This window comes from Anopheles cruzii, chromosome 2, assembly GCF_943734635.1.
Source record: "Anopheles cruzii chromosome 2, idAnoCruzAS_RS32_06, whole genome shotgun sequence".
In the NCBI taxonomy this organism is placed as follows: Eukaryota; Metazoa; Arthropoda; class Insecta; order Diptera; family Culicidae; genus Anopheles; species Anopheles cruzii.
Window position 1 is genome coordinate 32,251,504 of NC_069144.1, and position 12,795 is coordinate 32,264,298.

The 12,795-nt window shown below is 41.2% G+C and overlaps 1 protein-coding gene across 1 annotated transcript in view; it reads left to right on the plus strand.

Annotated features, from left to right (window-relative positions):
• Nucleotides 1-3,034: 3,034 nt before the first annotated feature.
• Nucleotides 3,035-12,795, plus strand: part of LOC128278894 (uncharacterized) — a 75,484-nt gene continuing 65,723 nt past the window's right edge. Inside the window, exon 1 of the mRNA XM_053017620.1 lies at nt 3,035-3,122. Coding sequence (XP_052873580.1) covers nt 3,035-3,122 — 88 coding nt within the window. The remainder of the gene's footprint in view (nt 3,123-12,795) is intronic.

A 12,795-nucleotide genomic window follows, 5' to 3' on the forward strand; every position in this document is an offset into this window, starting at 1 on the left:
CTTCCTGGAAAAGGTGGTTGGGTTGCACGTGCCACGAACAAGTTCCGAAGTTTCCACGGATCGACCACGGATGCTTACGGAGTGTATTTGCATGTTGATGTCGTGGAAGCAGCGAAGCTACTTTGGGTCTTTGACAAGCGTCCAGGATATGATATGAGCCCGCAGTAGAACACGTTTGGTACCGTCAGGACAAACCTTTTCGCCTAAGGCATAGCGAAGTGCAATTTTGTTCACCTGTTACCGGGCCTAGCCGATGGATGTGGCTGTTCGGTTAACTACACTAATACGCAAACCAGCTTCAGCATATGTTGTAGACATTCGCACACAGCTTTAGCCTGGTGTCCCAAAAGCTTCATGGACAAAATCGTTCATCTTTAGCATATTGGATGAACGCATCTATACGATCTTTGATCCGCACTGCGATGACATGTTTCACGCACAGCACTAGTGCGTGTTTTGTGTTCAAATTTTGTCGCTCGGTCGGTTCGAAAGTACAGCACAACAAAGTAGTAGATTTCATGGGCCACAAGACGTATTAACAATTTTAGAGAAATGAGATACTTTGCTGCATGAAAAGCGGAATGTTGTTTTTCGATTTTCAAAAAGCGCTAAGTAGGATCAGCTCTGTCGTTGTGCTTATTTTTACTCGCCGTTTGCTTGTGTTTGCCGATTTATGCGTTGAGAATCGGATCGGTCGGTTGTTTTTAACAAAAAAAACTTTATAACATTGAAATACAAAATTCTATTTTATTCAAAGTATGTGCCATTGCTAGCTATACATTTCTCCTATCTCTCTGCTAAATCATGGATTCCCAGACGAAAGAATTCTTCGTCTTTTTAAGTCAACTAATTAGTCATACCATTTCGACTTCCTCGTAGAAAAACGAAGGGCTTCTCAGCCAATACGTGTCCTATCGATGAAAAAGAATGATATTTGGAAAGAGCCAAGACTGATGAGTAACGCGGGGGGTGGGGCGGGGGATAGCAGCTCCCATCCAAGTTATTTGATAGTACCTTGAACCTGTTTTGCTTTGTAGCTCATGGAGACGCCAGGTGTACGCCAGGGGGCTCACTGTGCTCTACCAGGCGTCTCCATTTCGGACAACAAAAAACGGCAGTTTAGTGTTTTTCGATCAATGCCTGGTTCAAATTGATCATTGATTGTCAGTAACGATCTGAATTAACGTTTTCATCAGATTTTAGGAGCTTGTGAAGCATCATCACTTTCTGGTGCCATCAGAAAGTACTTTTTTGGAGTCCTCCGACGCTCTTTCCTTGTTAAGTCGAAATCGCCATTTTTGGTTTTTTAAAACCACATAAAGCACTGTGATCTTCCAAAAACAAGTCACGACAAGCATTTGGTGCGATTCCGAAGCAGTTTTCTTCAGTTTGTGCAAAACGTCATTTTCAGGTACAAAAGTTGACATGGTCTAACACTTTTAAGGATGAGTTGCAAACTGAAATAATTTTTTTTCGACCTGAAATCATTTACCTGTTGTCAAAACAAGGTAGTGAAGAAAGAACAGCAAAATTGGGAAGTCCCAAGACTTTTCTACGAATAATGTCCTTGGCTTAAAATGTCTCAAATTACAATTCCTCTTTGTTGTTGCTTAATCACAAACAAGAGCTTTATGCTTTGCTTTATTTGTCACTGTCTCTCTAAAGAATTGAAATCGTGTTTCGAAACAAAATGTGACCTAAAACAAGTTAAAAAAGCCAAGCAAAACTTTGATGATGAAATTTCTGCAGCACCCAAATAACATGGTCCATCGTTAATTTATTGTTTCGTTTAACTTTTTTGTTTTATGCTTTTTTGTGAAAATATTCCCTACCAGATGCAGCAATATTACATTATGTGACTTCTAGTCGCGCTGTTTTGTTTTGTTCTAATTTGCATTTTTTTTTTCTACTTTCAGATGTGCAGTGCCGTGCTATTTTCTTTCAGTACGTCGTCTGCCATTGAGTTTACGCCCTTTTCATTACCAGACGGGTTCCGCGCCGTTTAAAAAAAACGAATACAACACAACAACAGAAAATCTTTCGATTAGTCTCGGGAAAGGGAAATGAAGAGACGCAGCAAATAACAACGCGCACAAAACAGCATGGCCAAAGACCGAAAAGGTGGTTCCGGGAATTTAGAAGAGCGGAAAACAACAATACTGAAGTGTGTTTGTGAAACAACGGCGTGGAGCGTTCATGAAGCGCAAGAAATTTTTCCACTCATTTCCTTGGCATTTTTCTTTCCGGTCGTATGGTTTTCTCCACCAACTCACCAGCCTATCTCTGCTTCCCATCGCGATTTATATGCACCTTCCTGACTATCTAAGATCCTTGGTTCTCTCGTGCACACCAACTTCAGTCGCAGTCAAACGATCTTTGTTATGGCATTTTCCCGGATTTGACGAAGACCTTTGTGACTTGAAGTGGTTTAAGGTCGTGCAAAGATAAGCGAAAATGTTTGTAGAACAGCGCTAAGGAAAGTCTCACCTATTTCCCGTGAAGGCCTAATAATATTTCGTAACGAAAAGGCAATAACAAATAGGTTCATTGTCGGTAGTTTCGGGGACTGCTACTGGAATATAGTGCTCGAGCTGAGTAGGTGTACTTACTTAGTGTTATCGTATATGTTAGTTATGTTTACATTTAAAGTTATTGTAATTCAAGCACACAGCGCTGGAGTTTTATCGTTAGTTGAATAATTTACGGCGTTTTTTCATATTATTATGCCGCACAAGCATAGAAAATTGTGTGTGGTTTGAAGTGAAGTTGTGACAAATGGTGAATTCGTGCAGTGTTGAAAAAGCGAAAAGGTGTTGTGTCAAGCCAACGTGAATGTTTGTTATTTTTCATTTAGAATTCCATTCCAATCTATTACAATATACGAGCAGTTTAAGGCACTTCCGCGTGCCAGAATAGTGCAATAGTGTTCGAAGCAGTTAAATTGATGGTGAAATTTCATGATCGTGTCGCTCGTTAGGTGATAGCAGGCCGATTGAAGCTAATTGGAGAAGCGAAAAGCTCACATAAGGTCGCCATGTGGCTCTTTGGATTCCTGTTCACAGTCATCTTATGTGTAGCCAAGTGCACGGAGGGGGATGTTTCTGTAGAAGCAGCATTTCAAGGTGAGTACAAATTATTATTACCACTATTCCGGCAACTGCGTCGGTAACTTTTCGGCAACTGCCACAGCGTGAAGGTATATAGATTCTTGATACTTACATTGGAACCCTCGTATACGTCTATTACAACGGACCGAGTGCATTGTACTAATTAAAGACGAACTGATTTGAATTCCTGATAGCCGTATCGAAATGTTTGTATTCATGTTGTTAGACTGTCAGGACTCAAAGTGATGTCTTTCGCATGGCGATTGATTCAATTCGGTGTGGTGCCAACCAAACTTTCTCCAAAATTTCATAATGATGGGTGGGAGTTACAAGTGCTGCGTACTAAGTTTGAGTTATTTGTTTTAGGACTAAAACCAAAAAAAAAATTGCTGGATAAAATTTAAAGATGTACTCAAACTACAATAATCCTCATTGAGTTGGTAAATAAGGTAGATCTATGTGATTTTGCACTAATTCTTAAAATATTTATGCATTAGAATATAAATATTGTAAATATGGCAAATTTACGCAGAAGTTTGACGCAGAATATTTAATGCCACAAGTGTTTTATTAGTCTTTTCATCTGATCATCTGATTAGTGGCATTTTGTTAATGCACAAACACGTTTAATAAATACTTCAGCAGTACTGGCTTTAAGTAAATTTGTTTAGAAACAAGGCTTTAAAAGGGACGGAAAAATGATGCACAAGAAAAGACGTTCTTAGTTGTCAAAAGCAAAAAAATGGTCAGTGTGTTCAAAGAGGATTGAAATTCTCTTCTCAACTCAATCTATGCTGATTCCACGTTGGTTCTATGAAAATGGTTGCTTGATTTCGCATTAGAGATTCCGACCAAGCTGAACTCTAGTCGAAAGGATATTCCTGTGTGGTCAAAGGACCCCTGACTAGAACATCGGTTGCGGGAAAGTTTCTCAGAACAGTTCTTGTTCACTGGCATGCGTTTCTATTGCGACATGTCTCCTTTCCGTTGTATCGATTGGCTCGTTGCCAAGAAGTAGATTGAATATTTATCGAATGACAATGTTTACGTGAATGTGCCTACGGTGCTTGCTGTGATGTGATGATTTCAATTTCATTATGATGCCCATAATAGATACGGTCAATGTAGGTAAAAACTGTGCCTCAGCGACCTGGTTTCGTATATTTCTCAGAATTATTCTGAACATACGTGCCAACATGGAGGGTTTTGGCAAAGGGCCATGGTTCCGTTTCTAACTAATCCTGTTGGGTGTCGGAGAACAAGCATTGCTTAAAAACTTTTAAATGCGCATCCATTGCTCTATAAATCTTAATAAGTTAAGATAAGTCCTCAGTTGTGGTGCGCGTGTAAATAAAATAAAAAGCAAAAACATGCAAATAAAAGTCAAAACGTGTTTTTCAAAGTTTATTTTCTGAAAGCTGCAATTCGTTGCAAAAGAAAAATCATAATAACAAAACAAGCTAGAAGGGCTGATATTAAATTGAATTGAACTGCTTTGCGTTCTTGATTCGAGTAAAGCAGCATTGCCACCGCATGTTAATCGCTTCCATATGGAGTTGTCCAATTTTCTGCATCAACGCGTACGCAGAACGTGTTTCTTCACATACTTTCAATAATATATCCGAATTAAACTTTCACACAGCAGCCTCGACACTTGCCGGCAGGGTGTTGTAATTGCTCGATTGAATGTTAAAAATACAACAACACCATCATTAACGAACCTCGATTTCCTCGCGCTGGTATACAGGAGGAAATCATAAATGCATGAGCGAAAGGTATGGCATGGTGCCGCAAATACTTGAATAAAGTGTGCTTTTCCCGGTGCGGTCACCGATCCTTAGGAAGTTAAAACTGAGTACAGGCTGCTGTGGGAAAATGAAACAACCCAGTGGCCAATGAGGCAAATTTGGTAAAAGTGAGAAAATTATGTACGCATATTGGAGAGGCGTTGTTTTCGAGATTGTTGAAACAGAAAAAAGATCTGATGAATAATTAAAGGTACATCGAAATGCTAGCTTGGCTCGTCTTTGTTCAGAATTTGGCATTTTCCATGTTTTTACCGAGAATCGGATTTGAAGTATAAATTGACTTTAGATAATAATTGATGTATCTACCATTGCGAGGCGAACGTGGAACACGCGTTGTGTCACAAAAACACATCGGATTAATTATCTTTTTGCCAATTAATGATTTGTGATTGATTGTCAAGATGCTTAGAAGTAGTAATTTGTGAATACATGTGAACTTTTCGTAAAACAATATTTATCTAATAACAGAAAATGTACCAAAAATTTGTAAAATATTTTTTTTAATTTAAGTTTCCGAACTTGGAACCTGTTCGCCTTTAGCTTTGGCAGTTCTAGACTATCAAATTTGTTTATGGTGTTTATGGTATTAGGTGTTCACGGTTTAAAAAAGAATTACCTACCAGTTCGATTGGTCTGCTAAGGTAACCATCGACGAAGCGCATATTCTTGCTATCAGACATTAAACAACTAATGGCACTATCGATCCATTTACAACAGATCACGTTTTCTGAAGCTTCGTAGATGAACTGTCCAGTGAGCGGAGGTGGTGATGGATATCGTTTGTCTACCTTTGATATTCAACTGAAAGAAAAGAAGGGGCGCATAGTGACTCTGATGGAAGAAAGTATAAACTGAAAATCGATGTCCTCGAAATGGCTCGGGAAGGGCGCTGGTGCGTTGCCTGGCGACCGTAGAAAGTTCATTTCAACATCGATGGACAAGGAGCGAGTGAGCAAGTGAAATATAAATAAGCCGTAATTCCATTTGAAACCTATTAAGCTCCAATTTAACTCCTGCCTTACCCGCCTGCACCTTGTACGGTTTGGCAAAAAGCAACACGATTCTTGTCCCGAAAGGTTCCGAGGATAATACCAGCGAATGATTATTTGTTGTGTTGTCGGCAATGTTGGTTCTATGCTGTGTTCCATTTTTTAGCTTCTACGAGCGCTAACCGTTTTCATCGATCCCAGTTCTTACACCTTCGCTCACTTTCGGGTCGCAGAAACCGTAGAGCATGGTTTCGAAGCGTTGGTCAAGCTTGCTTCCACGAAGTATGTTTTTGTTACAACAAAATGCCAAGAAGCATCGTAAAAGCGGACCCGAAAGGTCCAAAAAGCAAACGGCCGAAACGGTAAGGTATCTGGATTATGCCCCAAACATTAGCGATGACGAATGGCCACAGTGAACAATCGAAAATACAAAAGTTAAATTGGCGCCAATAGCCCGCGATGTTGACCTGGGGATGTGGAGTTTGGCACGAAAAATGAACGAAAACAAAACTCATTTTCACCAAATGCGCTCGTGTAGTTGCAGCCTGGCCAATATTTTATCAAAAACTAAATTAGCTTTAAATTTGTTTTTTTTTTCAATTCTAGGGCGGATACCAAATTAGATTATTTAAATTGAAATTGATTGCCTGCCGGCAGCCCAATATTCGCGTGGATTGTATTTTAATTGAATAAACGAATTAAACAACAAAAATGGGAGTTTGATCTGGCCGGAATTTTCAGTCTCATAATTGAACAAATAGCATTCACAGGAAGATAAAATAGTGATTTGTTTTGCAGGAAAATTATCTTTCACTATTTGATAGGAAACGTTTCAGAACAACTTGCTTCTACAGAATTACAACCTACTATTGCTCCTGTAAGAATCAATGTTTAACTAAAGAATTTCCAGAGATATGTTTCGTGCATCGAAGTTCTACGTATTTATGCATTGCAAATTATAAATTATGGAATTAGGGTGGTTCATAATTGTTTGGATTCCGAAGATGGGGGCGCATCATAGTGATCGGGTATGGCTATGTTTTCAGCTTCAATGTTGGCGAATAACCAATCAGCCAACATTTGAGCCATTGACGGTTACTGCTCCTTCATTTTCGAAGAAAAATGGGCCGATGATGCCGCCAGACCAAAATCCGCCCCAAACAGTCAGTTGTTATGGGTGCATTGGCTTCTCTTGCTTGCGTGTGGGTTTTCCCTGCCCCAAATACGACAATTCTGCTTATTAACCTAACCCCCGGATGAAAATGAGTTTCGTCAGTGAATGCACATTTCGTAAATTTGAAGGTTTTTACTAAATTTATTTATTTATTAGCAAAAATTTGACAATGGGCAATTGAGCCAAGTTGACAAAAGAAAAAAAAAATCTAGCTAACCTAAACAAAGCCCTAGCTAGCCTAACTCTGCGACTGGCGAAGACGAAGACAAAAAACCGGTAACCAGACATTAAAAGGACGCGAGGTCAAGGACACTACGACACTGACGAATAGACATGTTATAATCCACAATGGACGAACAGAGATTATACGTACGACACATAGAAAATACAGGATCATTGTGTCCCGCAACAGTAATTCGTGGAGCAGTTCTTATCTCCATGTCAGTTCGTGGAGCAGTTCTTATCTGCCATGTCAGTAAATGTTTACAATTTCCAGAACTGAGTTTTACGTTTTAAAAGTCAAATAATCGGTAGTTTAAAATTCAAACACTTGAGGGACTATCCTATATTTTCTGCATATCTTTACATAAAATATGTTGTATTGTATATTCTTCGTTGTTCAAATTTATAATTATGTTGAATTCTTTTAAATACTCTGAAACTAGCATATGAAACGGCTTATTATTCGTTAATGACATGATGTTCGACTGTTGTGTAGCAATGGAGTGTAATTGGTGGCAAGATCAACAGTCATTGTTTTCAGTCTTGGAACCAGTTCTCTGCACTCGGCGGCGAAGCAGCTCTGTGCTATGGGCTAGGCATACAAACCACTTGCCCTTCTTATCATAAACATAAACCATGCACAGGAACACAATTAGTGTTGGCAAAAGCCGCTGTCCTTATGCCGCCTTGCGCTCAGTTCAAAGCTGCCCCAAATTTCTGGATAGTGTATATTATTGAATTTACCACATGGTCGCCAGGTTCGTTGCATTCTCGAACGGTTTGGAGGACGAAAAGCTTTGGTCCGAAAACCCCGACAGTTTCATGCCCCTTCGCCACTGCGGCTGGGAACACTGGGCATCACGGGGGGCAGTGGAAAGTAGACGCACAGGGTCAGTGGCCATGCCGTGCTCCACTTCCCCATGATTTTCAATCAAATCGATTTTCGGATTGGCCGTGCATACTTGCCACATACAGGGTGTCCTCAGCTCAACTGCTCTAGCCACCAGTGCACTGGGAGCCACAGGTCTTACGACAGGCGATAGGATGTGGTACCGTTTCGCTCACTTCTGGCGTGCTTGTCGGGCACCGGATCTCGCACGGACGCCCGGAAGTGCTAAGAGCACCCTTTGGAACCGCAGAAGCCGCTTGGCTAATTAATTTCATCGCTTCACCCGAACGTATAAATCATGCGGCACGAGTAGTAAATCAATTATTCTTTGTAATCATCTTTTGCGAAATGTGCGTCCGATGGGCGAGGTGCCCTAACGAGGCTGAAGGCGCTCTGTCGTGGAAAATAGTTTTCAGTAATCAGAGATCCGCTCCATCGTGTGAGAAACCACCACCAACCACGCAGATATTGACACTTGCTGCATGTATGTGTACGACTGTGTGTGTACGTGAGCAACTCACATCGAGCATTGGGGAAGCGATTTTGAGAAGAGGAAAAGAGGAAAATTCACTCTGAAGTGAAGTTTTCTTTCCAACCCTTCCCAGGGTCCGCTGTGTGTGGGTCGGCAGTAAAGTAATTCACACGAGCGAGTTTCGGTTAGCCAGCTGCTCGACAGACAGGGAATTTATTAACAGAAAAAGAGGGAACCACACCACAGCATAGGGTCCTCCGAACGGATGACAGGAGGCGTGACACAGGGTGTGTTCGTGAGAAGTGAGACACATTAATTTGGGGTTTTTGATCTATTTCTCACCATAAAACCAACAAACCTTCCACAAACATGAACCATCCGGTGGAGCATATTCGCACGGAGTCCAACGTCCGTTGGGCGGAATCTTTCGTGGGACTTCACATTCGGTGAAAGCGGCGGGGTTTGGGGCGTAATTGAAATTCTTGGCCATCATGGCGAGAATTCCTTTAATTTCCTTCAACTTTCCACGCTCTTTCACGATGCCGTGGGTGGAAAACTCGGTGTCGGCAGCGGAGCAGCCGGCAGTTGCTGCAGGCTGAAATAGGACGGTGCGAAATGGTGGCTGTCGGAACACTAGAGTTGGGTACGGTTCCAGCAGCTACTCCATGACAGTGGCGACATAATGATACGATCGTGAGGTAGTTGCTTCTGTGCCCCACGTATCTAATCGTTTACGCTCGCCGATTAGAATAAAGGATCGATGCCTGAGTTGCTAGTTCTGCTACGAATATATCAGTCATGACCCACTGTCGAGTATAGAATAAACTCGTGAACATTCTGCAAATTTCGGTTTGGTTTTCTTTCTGCTAAAATAAACCAAATAATTCATAATGGACCTGGTATAAACCCTAAGTAGAACACTGAGTTGGGCCGCTATCATTTGTACCGATTTCTGCCGACACCTCGCTAGAAAATAATTGTGACATCGTAACTAGGGGGCAACCAGTGGGATCATAAGACGTAAGTTTCTGTTTATGTAACGAAACATACCACGCTTTTAATATGGATTTTTTGCCTACTGATTACTTTACCTTCGGTACTACAACACTTCTCAGCTCATTACAGCTGTAAGGAAAAAATAACTTTAACTAAGATAAATATGGTTGAAAAAGCCCACAGAAGATTAATGCTATAGTTTATCTTAACAGTACTTGATCGTTCTAACCCGTTAGCCAGAAAAATAATTTAATGTGGTTCTTTAAAAAATGTTAGTATAATATTTGAGAAATTACACAGAAATTTCAAGACATGATGCAAATGATTCCACATCTTGGCAATGTGTTATTTCTCACGGTACGTTATCGACAAAACGAGTTTCAAAATAAGAAGTTTTCTGTTTGCGAAAGTTTCTTAGTATCGATAGAACCGAATCATGCTGCGCACCTGTTCTGTCTAAAGTTCTTCGGCGAACAAGATAGTAACAGTTATGTAGCTATTTCTACACCATTACTATTATCTTTTCAAATTATGGTTTCTTTGTTCCGATATGTGAAGAACCAGCGATAGGTATGCGAAAACTAATACGTCTTTCAAACAGGGCCGTAGAATATATGTGGTTATCGAGAAAGTGCTACACTAAAAAATTATGATCTGTTTAAGAATTGAAAATTAGCTACACGACCAAAAACATGTAGTACAGATTTCATTCGGCTTGTGCGTCAGTTTAGTCGTAATCTGATGACACTTTTACCTCACCAAAATATGTGGTTCCTAAACCTTCGCCTTGAGTTGATGATCCTTCGCCTTGGAGGCCCACTAAACCCACTATTAAGGTCTGAAAGAATAAGTTGGGAGAATGAGCGAGAACCAAGAATGCAATATCGCCGGAGAACCTGTGTTGCCAATAGTAGAGGAAGCAGATAGATATCGGAGGGCGGCTTATGATTCCTTTCACACCAAACTCCGCTCATTAGGAGACGCACCACTTGACGACGCTCCAATATCTTTGCTCCACACTTGTCTCTTGATTGCCAAGTGTCGCAAGATCCTTCTTCGTTCATTTCATCTATCAAAGCGCTGCTTCTGACAGTTCGAAAGCTCGAACGAGAAACTAACGTGCTTTCTTTTTGCTGACATGCGGCTGAGCGGTGGCTGGATATGCTCCCCATGCTCACCATTGTCCAGCAAAAAATCCAATACTGCGGCCAAACTTTCAAGGACAAGTCACCTAAGTGTCGGAGCTAGAGGAAAACTTGACGCCCAGAACTTGTTTTTCTCCGTTGTCCCGCTGGTATGACCTGGCATCACCTGACTGCGCGACTACGAAAAGTGAAGATGTGTTTTTTGTTCTCTTTGGATGTCTTGCGATGCTCGTTCAGTGCGGTTCGGTATGTAAGAAATTAAAGAAACCATGGAGTGTCACTAATTTTCCTCGCTTCGTCGACACCGTTGGGAGGGCACCCTTCATCTGTCGGTGCAATATTGTCACCCGGTGTCTTTTGTATTCTGGATGGACATCATTAATCACTATTTCCGGATCTTCGTAGGTTGGAATTTCGGGTTGCTTACGCTTGGCCCATACCAAATTACCCTCCTTTCGGGGTCGTCTAGGCGGATGGATGTGGAAATAGGATGGACCACTCTCGACTGTATCCTATAGTCAAACAATGGTTAAATATTTCTATGGTTGTGATGAAATGGTTGATCTTTTCGGCCGAAATGTCTCCCGCTAATGTTATTTGCATAATTGTATGCATCCTTGTTGGCCCTTTCACCAGAAACTGTGGCCTGTGGCCGCTATAACATTTGAATGCTTCCATTTTGCGCGTTGATGTGCGTAGGGCATCAGTTTGATTGTGGAAATCGATATTGGGCTTAAAACCCAATTAATATTGTGGTATTATTAATAGGATGCAAACATTTTTGAAAGTAATTACCATTTGAAGTTTTCAAGTTTCCCCCAAAATGTGCGGAGCATTTGTACAATTATAAGAAATCGTTCGGCCGGAATAGCGCCGCGAAAGAAAAAGATACTAACCTTAATTTTATCGGAACCAAATCGATCTTGCGGAAAATCCTCCCCGCATCCGTTGCCAACCATCCGATTCGGCTGGTATTAATATAAATTGGCCGAACAGATGGAGCCCCCAAGTAATTGTTTTCTTGCAAAAGATGAAACCCAAATTTGCTTTTCAAGCTATTTCAGACTTTGGTGAAACCGAGGTGGAGAGCGAATGGTTTGCATACCAGTTGCCAGCGGTTTTTGTGTGGGTACGCGATGTGTCGTCCTCGGGTTGTTTTCCGCAGCAGTGAGATTTTTATGCACGGAAATGCGCATACCCATGCCAGGAAAAGCAAAGCCCCAAAAAAAAAACACGGAGAACGAAGGATCACCACCAATCTGAATCGATCCAGTTTTACGCCCAGTATTTACAGTGTTTCGATTCAGCCAATGGAGGCCATTTCAGGCACCCGTAAAACAAACGGCTACATCTGGAAGGATGGATGTTAGATACGAATCTTCCCTGCAGCAGCGTTTCCATTAAACAGCTTGTGCTCTTGATGTGTTTCAGGGTTCAATTTTTATTCCGTCGGGAGTTTCAGAGTTGATTTTGACTGAGGGGAAGTGACTTTTCGTGGACTGCGAACGTCCGGTGGCCTTGCAGTTTTGTACAGAATTAGACAGCCTTTGACTTTGTTGTGTGGTGTGAATTTTTGCTTCAAGTTTTCTTCTTGTGCACTCGGAAATTGAACTTTTTCTACCTTAAAACGGGGTCATTCCTAGGTCCAACGCATCGCCCGTGTACTATGCAGCTTTTTCGTGAAGTAAAGTTTTGTGTTTCGACATGCAACATGAACTGCTTTACGGCTTTTTATATTCTATCTCTCCCATATTATTTGCTGCCGCTTGGTTGCACAAGACATATAGTTTTATGTGAAACTGTTTTCGTCGTTTCTATTGTGAAAAATTAGAACGTGCCAAGAAAACAATCGCTAAACGTTGTCGGATATTCTAACTTAACGCAATTCAACTGTCACAAACGCACTGCCGGCTGGATGTAATAAGTTAAATGAACAGAAGCTTATCATGTAATCCCTTTAGACCAATTCATTGCCACTGAATTTTTCGCCTTT